The following is a 15,915-nucleotide window of genomic DNA, read 5'->3' as shown; positions in this document are numbered from 1 at the left end:
TGGGCCTGGGCTCCCTCTGGCCATGCAGGGCAGCAGAAAGCTGCTCCTCTGGCAATGCAGGGGGCAAAGGCTGCTGTGCTGTGCCAGGCTCAGATTGGATCCAGGCAGGAATGCTTGGCTCCTCCCCTAGGCGGAGAGGATGATGTATTTGACTCTATTTTATCAGAAGGTTAAACTATTACTTAATTATGTTATATATTATATTAAACAATATGTATATGTATATTATATTAAATAATATATATATATTATATTAAAGAATAATGATCCAAGGGCAAAGTTTGTGTTCAGAGCCCTCAGCAAGAACTGGAGCTCAAGTCCCTCCTCTTCTGGGAAGCTCTGGAAGATATTCCTGCAAGGAATCCCTGGGCACACAGAGCTTCCTTTCTCCTCCTTTTGAGCTTTCCTGATGTTTTGTGGAGCCTTAAACTCCTCCTGAGGCAGGCTGGGGTGTGTTTGTACAGCCTGAGCTGTGTGTTGAGGATCAGGACAAGGAGCTGTAGCCCCTCTGCCCATCAGCTGTGGGAAGGGGAGCAGCTGGAAGGGTTTGATTTAACTCCCAACTCCTCTTTGTTCACCAAAACCCAGCAGGATCAGCAAAACCGACACCAGAAACTAGGAAAGGTAGAGGTGAGTGAGGCAGAAAGATTTCTTCCAGCAGGAAATGCAGTGTCAGGGCTCTGCAATGAAGCTACAAATTGATGGGAAATTACTTTTGGGCTAGCCTGGTCCCCCTCTTCTCCATTCCAAGCTGATCTCCATGAGTGTTTCTCCATTGTCTCAGAGAAGTTATTTTAAAGCCTGGCAGAGGCTCAGTCTGGGTTATTTCAGCAGTGTTAAAAGTGAGCAGGGAAATGCTGGGCTTGGTGTTATCTGCTGCTGCAGACACATGTCTGGGAGAGATTACAGCCTGAGAAAATCCAAATAAATACATCCAGGGAGCCCATCCTGGGAATTCCCCTCATTTCAGCAAATGCAGATGGGCTGCATCCCAGACCCTCCTGCTCTGCTCCTTCTTCTGGTGCTGAGTGTGTGTCCATAAAGGTGGGAATTCCAGGGTCCTCTTCAGTGATCCAGAGTTTTTTGCTCTGGAGGTGGCTTGAATATGAGGTGGAATGTGCCCCCTCCTTTGGCAGGGCACGTCAGAGGAGACTGCAGATAAACCTGCCACCCCTGGAGATGTGCCAGGCAAGAATGAATCAGTGCTGCAGGGCAGCCAGGGAGGTGGCACCTGTGCCAGGAGCCATCTGTCACCTGAGTACAGGCACACCTTGGCTCAGCATCGCTGCTCCTCCCCTGTGCCTGGCCTCAACAGAGCTCAGGCTGTGCAAACACACCCCAGCCTGCCTCAGGTGGAGATTGAGGCTCCACAAAACATCAGAAAGCTCAAGGGGAGGAGAATGGAAGTTCTGTGTGCCCAGGGATTCCTTGCAGGAATATCCTCCAGAGCTTCCCAGGACAGGAGGGATTTGAGCTCCACTTCCTGATAACACAACTTTTGCCTTTGGATCAGCAAATCCTTGGCTTGCAGGGAGCTGGGAGGAACCAGCAGGAAAGATTTACTCTGTTGTCACTCTGATTTTTAAAGTTTTTTAAAGCCTTCTGATGTTTACATTTTTGTAACGAACTTTCTCACAGACTTTATGTAAATAACTCATTGTTTTGCATTGTTTTATGGAGGAGGAAAAATTTGATGGGCTGTTGGTTTGTCCAGTGTCATTAGAGAGGTGGCACTGTCACCCTCCAATCCACTGTCACTTTTGGGAATCTATAAATGTTAGAGTCAGAAATTAAATATTCTCTTTTCACCCTTGAGAGAGCTGCGTGTTCACGTTGAGTTATTTCGTGTCCTATAGTGACACTCTGTTCCTGCCTCACTCACCTCTACCTTTTGTAGTTTCTGGTGTTGGTTTTGCTGGTTTTATAAAGCACAACCCCATGTTTTATAGGCTTGGAAGACAAACTGGCTGAGAGAAGCAGAGGCCTTGCTGCCTTTTTTCTTTTTCCTTCCCTTCATCCTCTCCTCTCCGAGCCGGGCTGGAGGCACCTCCTGGTGCTCCTGACCTTGGAATCTTTCAAATCCAGACAATTCACAGGAGTTTTTGGGCTGTTTGCACGCCAATATCCACGTGCTCTCCAGCAGGAGAGGGAACAGCCTCAGGCTGGACCAGGGCAGGCTCAGGGTGGACATCAGCAGGGCTTTCTCCATGGAAAACATTGCTAAACATCAGCAGGGGCTGCTCAGGGAGGTTTGGAGTGCCCATCCCTGGAGGTGTCCCAGGAGGTGGCACTGAATGCTCTGGGCTGGGGACAAGGTGGGGATTGGGCCCAGCTTGGATTTGATGATCCTGGAAGCCTTTTCCAACCTAAATGATTCTGGGATTCAGTGATCTGAATGAGAGGATGCTGAAAATCAGGGTTACAAACCCTGGCTTGGTGCTCTTCCCAGCCTGGGGGTGTCCAACCCACCCAGAGCAGCTTTTTGGGATCATCCCTTCACGGCTCTGGTGTTTATTTCTGTTTGTCTTCCAAGCCTATAAAACATTTTTAAAACCACAGAGAGGGAGGCTCTTGGAAAGCTATTGCTGGGAGAGACTGGAGAATTTGCTGTTAATTACTTTGACAATGGAGCAATAAAGAGAAATTTATTTACAAGCTACAGCGAGGGCCAATGTTTATGGCACTTGTCCCCACTCAGTGTCACACAGATTTTATTGGGATGTTTTTATTTTTTTAAAAGGAATCCCACAGAATCTGCTGGACAGGCATTGTGCACCAATTCCAACGCTGACTCCCTGTAATTCAGTAATTAATTTAATTGCTCTGAGGCCAACTTGAACAGGTTGAGGAGCAGTTGTGTGGGGATTTAAATGAAAACCATGTAAAAATGCCCCTCCAGCTAAAGCTTTTAAGCCCTGAATGTGGATAAAACATCATTTCCATGGTGTTTGACTTGAAATAAATGAGGGTTTGAGCTCAGCCCAGGAGCTGTCAGTGCTCCAGGAGGGGCAGGAGGTGAATGCACAGAGCAGGGGAAGGAGGGGAAATGGCAACAGGGGATGGAAGATGCACCAAGGTGTGAGTGTGGCCTGGGGACGTGAGGGCTGGGCAAGGCTGGGGTGACACCAGAGCACCTCCCCAGGGACCAGGAGCTCTGGGTGGGGTTAACTCTTGGGGCTGTCAGGAAGGAGATGGATGGGGAGCTCTGAGGGGTTGGATGAGGTGACCTTTAAAGGTCCCTTCCAACCCAACTATGTCATAATTCTGTGATCCCTCAGCACATCTTGGAAAGGTTGAAAGTGGCTTATTTTTTAGTTTCCTATTAAAAAACCCTAAATCAAGCGAGCCCACCAAACCCTGCAGAGCAGCTGGTCCTTGTGGGCCTCCCCTCAGCCCTTCCCTTCTTCAGAGGGGTCTCCTTGCTCAGCTTCCAGGATATCAATTTGTCCATGCCCCAAACCCTCCCCTGGCCCCACAAGGCCAGCACACAACCTCCCAGACCTCTCCCCTCAGTTAATGGGATGAGATTTTTATGCTGGCTCACATTGGGATTTGCCCTGAGCAGGATGAAGCTGAAGGCTGAGAGCTGCCCCTTGCACACTCCTGTGTTGGGGAAGATGAAACAGGAAAGCCTTATAAATATGAGCGCCTGGCAAAAGATTTTGATAATATGGAAACTATAAGAGAGATTGAAATGAAAGCAAGCTTTGAGATCCCTCAGTTACTGAACAACTGGAAAACAATGGTGTGGCCAGCTGAAGGTGATCCCCTTTTGATGGAACAACACCCTCTGCTTGCAGACAGGCCCAAGGGTCAGAGCAGACCCTACAGCTTGGCAGAAGGGGCCCAAAGAGGAGTTTTTAGGGTTTAAAATGTAACACAGTATGGTAATGTAATGATTCTTATAGGCTGTATGGAAATGCTATAGGATTTGTATCTTGTACTAGATTGGTTAATGAGAATTAGAAAGTTCAACACAGAAGATTTATTGTATTGTAACAGGAACTTCACTCTCTTACCCTCTTATCCTCTCATCCTCTCTCTCTCTCTCACCCTCTGTACCCTGCTCTTTACTTCTCTCATTCCTGCTCTGAGCTGTGGTTGGCAGCTCCCAGCAGGGCCCTGCACCTAGGCCCTTTGCAATAAACCCCAAGTTCCAAGACCAGAAGAAGATTTATTGTATTGTAACAGAAACCTTGTGCTCTGATCCTCTCTTTTACTCTCTCATCCTCTTTAACACGCTCTTGCCTTCACTCTCTTTACCTCTCTCTCCCTCTTTGGGGCCTGCTCTGAGCTGTGGCTGGCAGCTCCCAGCAGGGCCCTGCACCCAGGCCCTTTGCAATAAACCCCAAGTTCCACAACCTGGCTCCAGAGATCTCTCGTCTCCATCCCCACTGTCCTAGCCCTGATGCTCCCACACTCCTGTGCCCACCCTGTGCCTTCAGCAGCTCTGAAACTCTCCCCTGCTCCCACAGCTCCCTTCCTTTCCTGCCACTGGCCCTACTTTTCCCAGCTTATCCTTACTGGGGGTCATCCCTCCTTGCAGCAGCCCTTCCTCCTGCCCAGCCTTTGTCCCCAGAAGCCCCATCCCCTCCCTGCAGAGCCCCCCGTGCTGGGCAGGCACAAAGGAGGGGCAGCACAGCTGCAGCTGTGTGTAATGAGCTCCAGGAGAACCTGTGCTCCCTTTTCCTGCCCAGACAATGCGTGCAGCCGAGCTCTTTCTTCCCAGCAGGTTTCTCTCCCCTGGAATTCGCTGTCCTCTCCGTGGGTGGGTGCCTGCATTCACTCTTCCATAATGGCTCTGGTGTCCTCTGTGGGAAATGCCCTTGTTCCTTTTCTTCCTGCCTTGGCTCTGGCCCCTCTGGACTCGCAGCCACGGGGTCAGACCCAAATTATCCCTGCTCTCCGGAGCAGGAGGCTCAAATCCTGTTGCATAACCAGCCCTGAGAGCTGTGAGTGCTGCAGCTCAAAGCTCACCTCAGGTGCCTTCTGGAGTGCCCTTGGAAAGGGATGCTTGGATGGGGAGGGAAATGGGAGCAGCAGGGAGTGGATGTGGCACTGGCAGTTATTGGATTGGCAGGGAATGCCCCGACAAGGCAGGAATGGTGAATCTGACTCCATGCTCTCAGAAAGCTAATTTATTACTTTATAATACTATATTATATTAAATAATAGAACTATATTATATTAAATAATATCATACTTTATTATACTATATTATATTAAATATAATATATTTATAATATGTTATAATACTATATTATATTAAAGAATACTATACTATACTAAGGAATACTGCAAGGATACTTACAGAATGCTAAAAAGATAATAATGAAAACTCCTGACGTTTTTAGAGTCTGACCAGGAGCACATTCCTACACAGCCTCCAACATCTCCCCATGGCCATAGGATGTCAGAGGAGGTGTGCCAGGGTGGCTGTGCTGATTTGGATGCCTGCTGCTGGTGTGAGGCCCAGCATGGAGCCCTGGTTTTCCATCACCTAATGCAAGGAACCTTCCTGGTTAAATCTGGAGCTGTGATGTCCCAGCCTCGCTGATGCAGAGTTTGGGGTGATCCTAAGCAGAGTCCTGGCAGGACATTTCCATCAGGCACTCAGCAGTTAGAGGGAGGAGAGGCCCATTAGATCATGGGCTCCATTCCCCAGCCAGGGCTGTCCCCTGGGCTTGTCCCCAGGCTTGGCCAGGCCTGTTATTTCAGGTTCCAGCCAGTGCCACATCCAGGGGAAATGACTCAGCCTGACAGACCCTGCTAGGAGCTCTCCAAGGCCTCAGTTTTTGGCTGTTTAATACAATTTTCCCTCTTTTGGGTAGAAAGTAAAGCTCAGTGAAATTTCCACACATTTAAATGAGCCAAAGGAGAATATGGGTGGTCACTTTTCTGTGTCTGCAGCTGGGGGTATCCCTCAGGGGGCACCATGGGATGGGATGGGATGGGATGGGATGGGATGGGATGGTGGAGAGTCACTATTGGAACCCATCTGATTCCTGAGAGCACCAATAGGCCTTAATGACCCCAACCAGCTTCACCTGGGACCCCTAGCTCATCCCAGCAGCCCCATTTAAGCCCAGTCCTGTGCCCTGCACCCTGGCCTGAGTTCTGGTGAGGATCTTTGCCTCCTGGATGGGCTATGGACCGTCTCTGGATGGAATTTCTCTCCTTGTCCTTTTACTCTCTGTCCCGTCTCTGCCCTTGGATGGACTCCACACCTGACTGCAGCCTGGTTTCCACACCAGCTTCTGCCTGTGCTTTCCCTTCCCACTGACTGTGCTGCAGGAGGGATCTGCACCTGATCCCTGACTGCCTGTGGAGCATCTCCCCAGGGGCTGGCGCTGCCTGGGCTGCTCCCCCTTGGCATCTGTGCCTGTCCTGGGCTGCCCCAGCTCCCCACAGCAGCTCCTGGGAGCAGCTGCTTTATTCTTTAGCTCTGTCCAGCCTCTGTTCTAGGCCAGCCTGCACAAGGCATCAGTTCCAGCTGCAGCAGGTGTGGGAATCCCATCCCTGGCAGGACCCAGAGCTCTCAGTGCCTGTGATCTCCAGGGCCCTGGAGATGTTACTGTGCAGGTCCTGGCACATCCATTGATGCCAGCAGTGAGGGAATCACTCCCAAAAATGCTTGGGGCTGAGAGGGACAGACATTTCTGGTGTTTTCCCCTCTGTGAGCTCTTTGCTGTTGGGTTAATTCCCGTGCTGTGCTATAAACTCTGCTGGCTCTGCCTCTGGGGGTTTTTGGCTGGTCAGGGTTCCCAGGGGCTCAACCCTGAACTCTCTGGCTTGGTCCCAGTATTTTGGTGTTCCTGCTGCCAAAAGCTGCTGCACCTTCATTTTGCAGAGTTTTAGGTTGGCTGGAATCCAGTGGATGCTGTGCCCATGTGGGGAGCTGGGGAAATCCCAGCTGAAATCCCAACTCCCCACAACAGCCCCATCTCCTCCATTCCTTCCCCTCTTTCCTATCACAGAGCTCTTTCCCATGCAGAATCTTCCAAGGAGGTGGTGTCAGGAGTGACACACGAGTGTCTGAAGCAGATCAAAGCTGTTTTCTGCTTGATTGATTTGTTATTTTGCCTCTCTGGCTGTGGATCTCTCCTGGCAGGTCACAGCGTGCCCAGGGCTGTTTGTCTGCCCTCAAATCAATCTCACACCTCATCCTCAGCGGGAATTCCAGGGAGTGAAGGGGCTGGATACTTCCCAAGCCATGGCAGATGCTCATGCAGATGGTGCTGGCACAACTCCCCCTGACAAATCATGGAGTGGGATTGTCCAGACCCTCCCAGGAAAGGGAATGTGGGGTCTGGAGGGATCCTGCAGGGCTGGGCCAGGGCTGGTGATCTGAGCCTGCCCCTTGTCCCCAGGTGTTGGGAAGGATGAAAGTTTGACAAAAAAATCTCGCAGATATTTGTGCTTGCCAGAAAGATTTTAAATGTTGAGTCTGATGAAGGAATAGAGATGGAAGCAAGTTTTGATATAGAAGAAAAGAATTGCTGAGCCAGTCTCACTGGATAACCAAGGAGGCAAAGGGTGTGTTAGTTAGAAGGGGTTTTTCTGACTTAGAGCAAAGGAAAAACCCACCCCAAACAAGATGATGTTTTTACCAAGCAGAAAGAGAGCACAGGCAAACAAGCCTGCCAATGTGGCAAGTAGAAAAAAGGTCTCAGAATTTTCCACTGCAAGAAAACTGAAAAACAATTTCTAGCTTAAACTGTAATGCACTGACTTTTAGTGATTGGAGAACAGTAACATGAATATGGTAATTACAGTAGTTATGATAGGCTATAGATAATAGTTAAGGTGTAGATTGGTTCTACTGTATGAAGATGCTCAGCAAAGTATAGAATGCATTGTAACCAAACCCAAAGGGTCTCCAGGCCTGCCTGCAGCTGGAGCTGACAGCTGTGGGCACAGCTCTGTCACCCACAACCCTGAACTGCTGTGACATCTTGGGTACAATAAACTGCATTTTGGACCGCACCTGGAGTCCCACATCCCTCATTCAGGCTCTTACACCCACTCCTTGCTGGTGGCAGGGTTGTTGTCACACTGGAGGGATCTTGTTTTAGATGTCTGAGGTCTGCAAGTCTTTTTGCTAATAGAGAGGAAGAAGAAACCTTGATATTTAAACCACATTTTTCCTCAGGTATTCCTGTAGCTCAAAGATTCTTCAGTGAAAGGTGAACTTGGAAAGAGAAAGTCTGTTCACCAGGAGAGTGAAAAGCTTCTCATGGTGATGCCAAACAGGCCAGCGCAGGGGCTCTCCCCTGTTCAAACCATCTCAAAACTTCACAGCACATTCTGAGAGTGGATCCTTTCCTTTCTGGGATTCCCACTGGAATTCCTGACCCTGTGACAGGGCTGAACCCCATTTGGGCAGAGAGGGGTGTCCCTACCCTCTGGTCAGGACATGCTGAGGGACACAGAGACTTCCTCCCACTCCTTGGTCCAATTCTTTATTTACAGCATCCACAGGGAAGCTTGGGAAAGGATGAGCAGGATTCCTGTCCCCGCCTGCTCCAGGCCTTGTGGTTTGGGGTATTTGTGTCCCAGGCTCTGCTTTACAGCCCTGAGCATCCCAACTCTGTTGTTGTGAAGGTACCACCACAGCTAGGGAAGGAATGGCCCTTCTACCTTTGGGACAGTGGCCTCCAAACTCACATTGTGATTCAAAAATCTCACCTGGCTGTTTGTGAAGTTGTCTGAATGGTTTTTGTGGTCTGAGTCTGCTGAATTTGTGCACTGAATTAGAATTTTCCCAAACTGACAGTCTTCTTCCTGCAGGTCTTGTCTGTTGTCCAGTTTGTCTGTTGTTCTCTCACTGGAGAATAAACAGAGAAGAGCCCTGTAGTGGAGGTTTCTGAGCCTACTGAGCATCTCTCTCTTTTCTCCCAATGCAGATGAGGTGAACCTGCTGGACAAAATCGCTCTGCATGCCCGGGACCTCAGCAATGTTTCCTTTGGCTACGACCACAGCAAGTGCAGGATCCTGGAGATCGGGCAGTATGCAACCCTCAACATGCCCACCAGGGAGGCCTTTGGGGACAGGTAACCTCCCTCCAGGGGGTGGGAATGGGGTGCTGGGGCTCAAAAACCATCTAAGGTGTGGTTTGAGGAGCTCCTTGGAGAGCCCATTCCATGGTGACATGGAAATAACTCAGCCACTTTGTGCTCTGAGCTCAGGGCTTCCTTAATTTCTTGCATTTTGGAACATTTGGAATAGTTTGTCCTGTTACCAGAAGTGTCCCAGGCCAGCTTTGATGGGTCTTGGAGCAGCCTGGGCAGTGGAAGTTGTCTCTGCCTCTGGCAGGGGATGGGATGAGATGAGCTTGATTCCATGATGACATGGAGATAACTCAGCCCCTCTGTGCTCTGAGCACAGGGCTTCCTTCATTTCTTGCATTTTGGAACAGTTTGTCCTGTCCCCAGAAATGCCCCAGGCCAGGTTGAATGGGGCTTGGAGTAGCCTGGGCAGTGAAAGGTGTCCTTGTCTCTGGCAGGGGTGGGAGGAGATGAGATTGAAGGTTTCCTCCAACCCAAATCATTCTTGGCTGGGTGCAGGAAGGACACCTTGGCATGGCCCCATCACCCCATGATGAGGTTGTGTTAGCAGTGCTAATTTAGGCCTGGCTGCTTCTCTTTGAACTTCTCAACTGGAACAATTGTTGGCTCTTTTCTCCCTTTATTTTTCCTTCTCACTCGTTCATCTGTGCCGTGACTCAGATTTTTTTATCCTAAGGGCTCAGTTGATGGTGACTGACAGCAGCTGCACAATGGCACATGTCCCCTCTTCCCACCAGGTTTGCAGACGAGCTGAGCGTGCTGCTGAAGCTCAGGTACTCACTGAAGGAGGACACCAGCCTGGTGACCATCCTCAGCCACCGCAGCCGCGTGCTCTTCCAGATCAGGGTTAACCCCTACGCCCTGGTCTTTGTCACCACGAGGAGAAGACACTACGAGTAAGTCCCAGCCCAGGGGCTCCTTTCCTTTCCTTTCCTTTCCTTTCCTTTCCTTTCCTTTCCTTTCCTTTCCTTTCCTTTCCTTAACCTTCCCGGAACCTTCCTGGAACTTTCCCTTCCCTTTCCGGAACCTTCCCTTCCTGGAACCTTCCCTTCCCTTCCCTTCCCTTCCCTTCCCTTCCCGGAACCTTCCTGGAACCTTCCCGGAACCTTCCCGGAACTTTCCCTTCCCTTCCCTTCCCTTCCCTTCCCTTCCTTTCCTCCCTCCCTCCCTCAGCCCAGGGTCAGGCTTTCCCTCTCTGGTGGCCTTTGGGCAGTGCTGAGCTCACCTCAGCTGAAGGAAGGTGATGTCCCTCAGACCTGGCGCAGGTTGTCACTGCCAAGCTCCACTCTGCCAAAATGATGCAGCTCTGGGAAACAAAGCAAAGAACAAAAAGGTTCAGATCCCTGGGGATCAATCAAAACCGAAACCCCACTCATTTCTCAGATGCCTCAAGTGGTTGTAGACATCCCCAAATCCACTGGAAACAAGTGATGTAAGAATTCTTGGATTGTGCTTGTGTCTGCACTGAGGATGGACACCTGAGGGACCCTGGGAGCTGCTGAGGGGTGAAGCTTGCTCCTGGATAAGGTGTGGGAAGTTTCCTGTTGTGTCTCCTCCCTTCCCCTCAGGTTCCCAGTGTCCTTCCTGGGCGATGGGCGCTGGCACCAGGTGGCTCTCAGCATCTCCCTGGAGAGGCTGGAGCTGCACGTGGACTGTCGGCTGGTGGACAGAGTCAGCTGGTCCAACCACTTTGGGATGGGGGTGAACACTGAGGGGCTGATCATCATTGGAGGCCTCATCGAGTCCTTTGAGATCCCCTTTAAGGTGAGAGCTGGGCAGGGTCTGCTCTACCTGTGTGAATGAGGCTGCAAGTTCCTTCTGATGGAATCCGTTTCCATTCCTCTGATGGAATCCATTTCCATCACCTCCCAAAACAACACTTATTTCCATGTTTGGGCAGGATGAACTTAGCAAAGGCTTGGAGTTGTGCAGAGGGGCTGGGTTTGGGTCAGGGCGGCACAAGGGCAGCAGTCAGGTCACCTCTGGCTTGATTTCCACTCATTCTCTGGTGCTGGCCATGACTTGGAGCATGTGGAGAAGTCTCTGTGCAGTCAGCATGGAAAGATCTGGTTGGGGAAGTGTGTCCAATGGCTTCAGACTTCCAAAGGGCGGGGATGGATGGGATAATGGGAAGGAAATGTTTCCTGGGAGGGTGGGCAGGCCCTGGCCCAGGGTGCCCAGAGCAGCTGTGGCTGCCCCTGGATCCCAGGCAGTGCCCAAGGCCAGGCTGGAGCACCCTGAGACATTTTGCATGCAACTCCTGAAGCTGCAGAGGGAACATTCATTGGCAAACCATCCCATAAAGAAATCCCTGGCTATGAGAAGCTGGAGATGACCTCCCCTCCAGGCCCTTCCAGACCTTTCCCTCTCCTTTGGAAGAAACAGGAGCACAAACTCTGGTTTCTGTCTCTTCCAGGGTGCCCTCCAACAGCTCACCTTCATGATGGGGGACCCAGCAGCAGCTGCTGAGCAGTGCCACAGCTACAACTCAACCTGCCCAGGCTCCTTCAACCTCCACAAGGTCCCATGGGAGCTCCCAGCAGCCTGGCCGCAGGTGTGCCTGGGGACAGCTGACACATTTAGGGACTGCTGGGCCAAGCTTTTCCTCAGTGTCACACGATCCCAAGGAAAGGCCCAACCCAGGGCGTTGTCTGGAACTGCTGGGATCTCCAGTTTGGGATGGGGTGGTTCTTTTCCATCCCTTCAAGTCACAGATGGGCTTGGTGCCAAGGAGAGTGAGTTAAAGGGAGAGTTTGGGATGCAGGGAAAGCCTGGGGGTGGCTGTGGCTGGATGTGCTCCTGTGGGTGGCTTTGAGTAATGCTGCAGCTGGAGCTGTGCTGCTGAGAGGAGGTAAAACTGTCCCTGGGCATTGGACACCACTCTGGAATCCCTGCCCACTCCCAGCAGCATTGCACCCTTAGGTACATCATCCTTCCTGAAGCTGTCCCTCTGTCCTGCCAGCATTGCTGGAAAATGGAAATTTGGGGGACTTTGCTTTCGTTGTGGAGTTCAACAATTTCCAACAACCATATCTGTGTCAAAAATCCCAGATCACATCATAAATCCCCCAAAACATCAAGCACCCAGGCTTTCCTCAGGAGCTGGAGCTGGCCCAGGGAAATTCCTCACATCTTGGGCCAGCTACCTTCATAGGAAAAGCTTCATAGGAGCCTGGAAAAAGCTGGAGAGAGGGAAGTGCTGGATGTCAGTGCCTGGCACGAGCCTGCCCGTGGTGTGTAACCCATGTCTGTGGGCTGGGGAGGAGCTGGGACAGCAGTTGGGACAGGGCAGTGTCACTATAGGACACGAAAAAACACAAGCGCACACCGCTTTTCCTAAGGTGAAGGAAAAGGGAAGTTTATTTTCTGACTTTAACATTTATAGTTTTCCAAGAGTGACAGTGGATTGGAGGGTGAAAGTGCCACCTCTCCAATGACACTGGACAAACTAAGAGTCTATCAACTTTCTCCTCTTCCATAAAGGCATGCAAAACAATGAATTATTTACAGAAAGTGTGTGAGAAAGTTTACTACAAGGATGTCAAAATCAGAAGGCTTAGAAAATCTTAAAAAAACAGAGTGACAGAGCAGTGCCAAGGGAGGGAACATGGGGCACTGCCCTGCCTGGCTCCTGCCCAGGGATTCCTTTGGGATGCTGGAGCCAGCACGTCCAGGCAGGGAACAGGGAGTGGTGGCACTGGAACAGCCCTGCAGTGGCTGTGTTGGGTTGTGTTGGTGATTTGAAGAGGAGGGTTTGTGGGCAAGCCCTGCTGATGAGGGATTGAGTAGCTGGCTGAGTGTGACACAGAGCTGGTCACCTCCTGCTCTGGGGGACAGAGGAGTGGCCAGGGTAACCCTGAGGGGCCAGTGCAGCACCTGGGCACCCCAAAATGAAACCTCTGTTGTCCCTAGTTCTGGAGCTCTTCCATGAATGACTCTGGGGTCTCACCCATCAAGCAGAAAATTTCACTTTAAGCATCAGTAAATTGCCTGCAGGTGGGACCCCCTGGTTGCCATCCCTTGCTGGCCCTTGTTGTGTTTTCTGGAATCCCTGTTGTTGGAAGGAATGATGAATTTGACTCCATGTTCTCAGAAGGCTAATTTATTATTTTATGAGATTATATTAAATAATACTGTACTAAACTATACTAAAGAATACAGAAGGATACTTACAGAATGCTAAAAAGATAATAATGGAAACTTGTGACTCTTTCCAGAGGTCTGACACAGCTTGGCCTTGATTGGCCAAAGAGTGAAAACAACTCCCAGCAGAATGCAATGGAACAATCACCTGTGGGTAAACAATCTCCAAACACATTCCAAAACAGCAAAACACAAGAAAAGCAAATCAAATAATTATTGTTTTCATTTTTCTCTAAAGCTTCTCAGCTTCCCAGGGAAAAAAAATCCTGGGCAAAAAGATTTTTCAAAGAATTTAACTGTAACAGGCCCTCCTCAGGACTGAGGAGCTTCCAAATCAACAGAAACTGCAAAAAAACCCACCCAAACTCTTGAGAGGTTTGATCAGAAGCCATTCCCTGCTGTTGCTGGGAAGGATTGGCTCCCACTGAGCATTCCCTGGATGCTTCCTGGGCTAGCAGAGGCAGTTCCTCAGTCCTGGAGCCAGCAATAAACACGTGCTGAGGGCAGTGCTGGTCCTTGGACAGTGATGTTTTCCCTCTTCTCTCTCTCCAACTCTCCAGGTGCCAAAGGCAACCAATGAAATCCAGGATTCATCTACTCAGGTATGGCTCCTGCACTGCCCTTCCTGTGTCCCTGTGCTGTCACCCCCAGGCTGGCTCTAATAGGCAACAAGGCAAACCCAAAATACCCAGGCAATGCCACTAATGATGATTTTGTGGCTGTTGTTCTGGAGAATTTCTACTCTGTCTCAGCTGGGAAGGGCTGCAGCTCTCTGTGGGAGGGGTGGTTGTGCTTTGGGGGCCCTCCTTGGCGTGGTTCCTGGGATCTGGGGCTGGGAGAGGGATGGTTCTCCCTCTATCCCACTGGAGCTCCTGGTGCTGAGCTCCTTGCTGGAGCTGCTGTCCCCCAGCTGGAGCCTGGAGCGTGTCCCCAGCTCTTGTGCACGTACTGGGGACATGAGGGAGTGCTCTGGCTGAGGCTGGCCTTATGTTCCTGCTTTGTTTGCGGTTTTTAGCCAAGCTTTGTTGTTCAAGTCCACGCAAACACATCCTGAGGGTGTCACAGACATCTTTTATGAAGAATCCTTTCCTTAGGACTTTTCCTCCTGAGAAGCTGGGAGGCCTCAGGAACAAAATGTAAACATTGATTATCTGCTGCTGTGGAATGCAACAGGGGCATCTGTGATTGGTCTCATGTGGTTGTTTCTAATTAATGGCCCATCACAGTCAGCTGGCTCAGACAGAGAGTTCAAGCCACAAGCCTTTGTTATCATTTTTTCTTTTTCTATTCTTAGCTAGCCTTCTGATGAAATCCTTTCTTCTATTCTTTTAGTATAGTTTTAATATAATATATATCATAAAATAATGAATCAGCTTTCTGAAACATGGAGTCAGATCCTCATCTCTTCCCTCATCCTGAGACCCCTGTGAACATGGTCACACTGAGGGGAAAACCCAAATGCAGATTAAGATTTGTGTGTGTGCCTGAGCAGTTGGAGTTGCTCATTCCCCTCACCCTCCTGTTGCCTGTTAACTCCCTGGGGACAGTCTCTCTTCTCTCAGTTGGCTTCCACTGCCTGGCTACACCTGGATAATTCCAAACTGGAGCTGTCCAAGTGGCCTTTGGCAGCCGGATCCATTCCTCTGCTCTGGGCTCAGCAGCTCAGGGGGACGTGCTGTGGGTTTGTACTGAACTGAGGTGGCAAAATCACCTTTCCTGGGCACTTCTGGAAGGTCATCTCCACTTAGGGAAGGGCTCTGCCATCCTGCTGGATCCTCTCTGGGGTATAATTCCCACCTGTGGGTTCTTCCAGAGCCTGGCAGGACGTTGCCATAACAAGGAAAGTGGTGAAATTCATGGGTCTGCAGGGGAAAATGAACAATATTCTGGATTTGGGACAAGTTTATTTTTCAAGCACTTAATAAGGAGCAGAGATGCCTTGGAATCTTTGGCGTTGAGATTTATTAGGAATAAAAAAGGAGTTTGGGAGTAATGAGGAGCAGCCCAGCTCTGCTGCAGGCACAGGCCACAGCTCTGCTTTCTAGTTCCTTTGTTCATTTAGAAGTAAATTAGTACATTGGTGGATTCCTTAATTGTTAATTAGAGCTAAATAATTATGGAGGCTCAGGGTGATGGCAGAGGAAGATGTAATGGGGGGAGGCAATAGATGAGTTTGTCCCTGGCAGTGATACCTGAATTGCAGCCCACTCCTTTTGCCAGGTGTTTTTTGAGGAATAAATTGTCATTTCTGAGCAGTCTTTGGGATGTGGATGGTGTTGAGCCACTTCTGCTGCATTTTGTTTTCTCTCAGACTGCCTGTCCTAAACGTGAGCAGGAGGGTTCCTGAACTGAATGGCTTTTCCAAGGCAGCTTAACCTGGGATCCTAAAGCCATTCACCAAACAGTCAGAGCTGAAATCCCACAGATTTCCAAAGAGACAAAACTTCACAGGTTTAATTTTCTGGGCAGTTCAAACTAGTTAGGAAATACCTTCTTGACTTAAAAATGCTCTGAAAGCTCTGTGGAAATGCTTGGTTGGGTTGTGGCACTTCTGCTCTCTCGTGCTTGGGTTTGCCATCAAGCAGAGCTGGTATGGGAATCACTTCTCGCACTCAGTCCTAAAATTCCATCCTTCCTGTCCAGTCAGAGCAGCCTGCAGCCTGTGGAAGTCAGGACTTGCACATACTCCTTATTTATTATTTT

At 50.0% G+C, this 15,915-nt stretch overlaps 1 protein-coding gene across 4 annotated transcripts in view; it reads left to right on the top strand.

Moving 5' to 3' along the window:
• Nucleotides 1–15,915, top strand: part of LOC128941944 (collagen alpha-1(I) chain-like) — an 80,663-nt gene that overhangs the window by 21,021 nt on the left and 43,727 nt on the right. For all 4 annotated transcript variants that reach the window (XM_054284019.1, XM_054284018.1, XM_054284017.1 and 1 more), the window contains exons 2-6: nucleotides 8,907–9,054; nucleotides 9,807–9,965; nucleotides 10,638–10,833; nucleotides 11,486–11,623; nucleotides 13,773–13,814. In XM_054284019.1, coding sequence (XP_054139994.1) covers nucleotides 8,907–9,054; nucleotides 9,807–9,965; nucleotides 10,638–10,833; nucleotides 11,486–11,623; nucleotides 13,773–13,814 — 683 coding nt within the window. The remainder of the gene's footprint in view (nucleotides 1–8,906; nucleotides 9,055–9,806; nucleotides 9,966–10,637; nucleotides 10,834–11,485; nucleotides 11,624–13,772; nucleotides 13,815–15,915) is intronic.

This window comes from Melozone crissalis, unplaced genomic scaffold (genome assembly GCF_028551555.1).
Source record: "Melozone crissalis strain CALT ecotype California unplaced genomic scaffold, PUWL_Pcris_2 ptg000041l_1, whole genome shotgun sequence".
Classification (NCBI taxonomy): Eukaryota; Metazoa; Chordata; class Aves; order Passeriformes; family Passerellidae; genus Melozone; species Melozone crissalis.
Note: the sequence above shows the minus strand (reverse complement) of the source record. Positions and strands in the feature narration are given on the sequence as shown.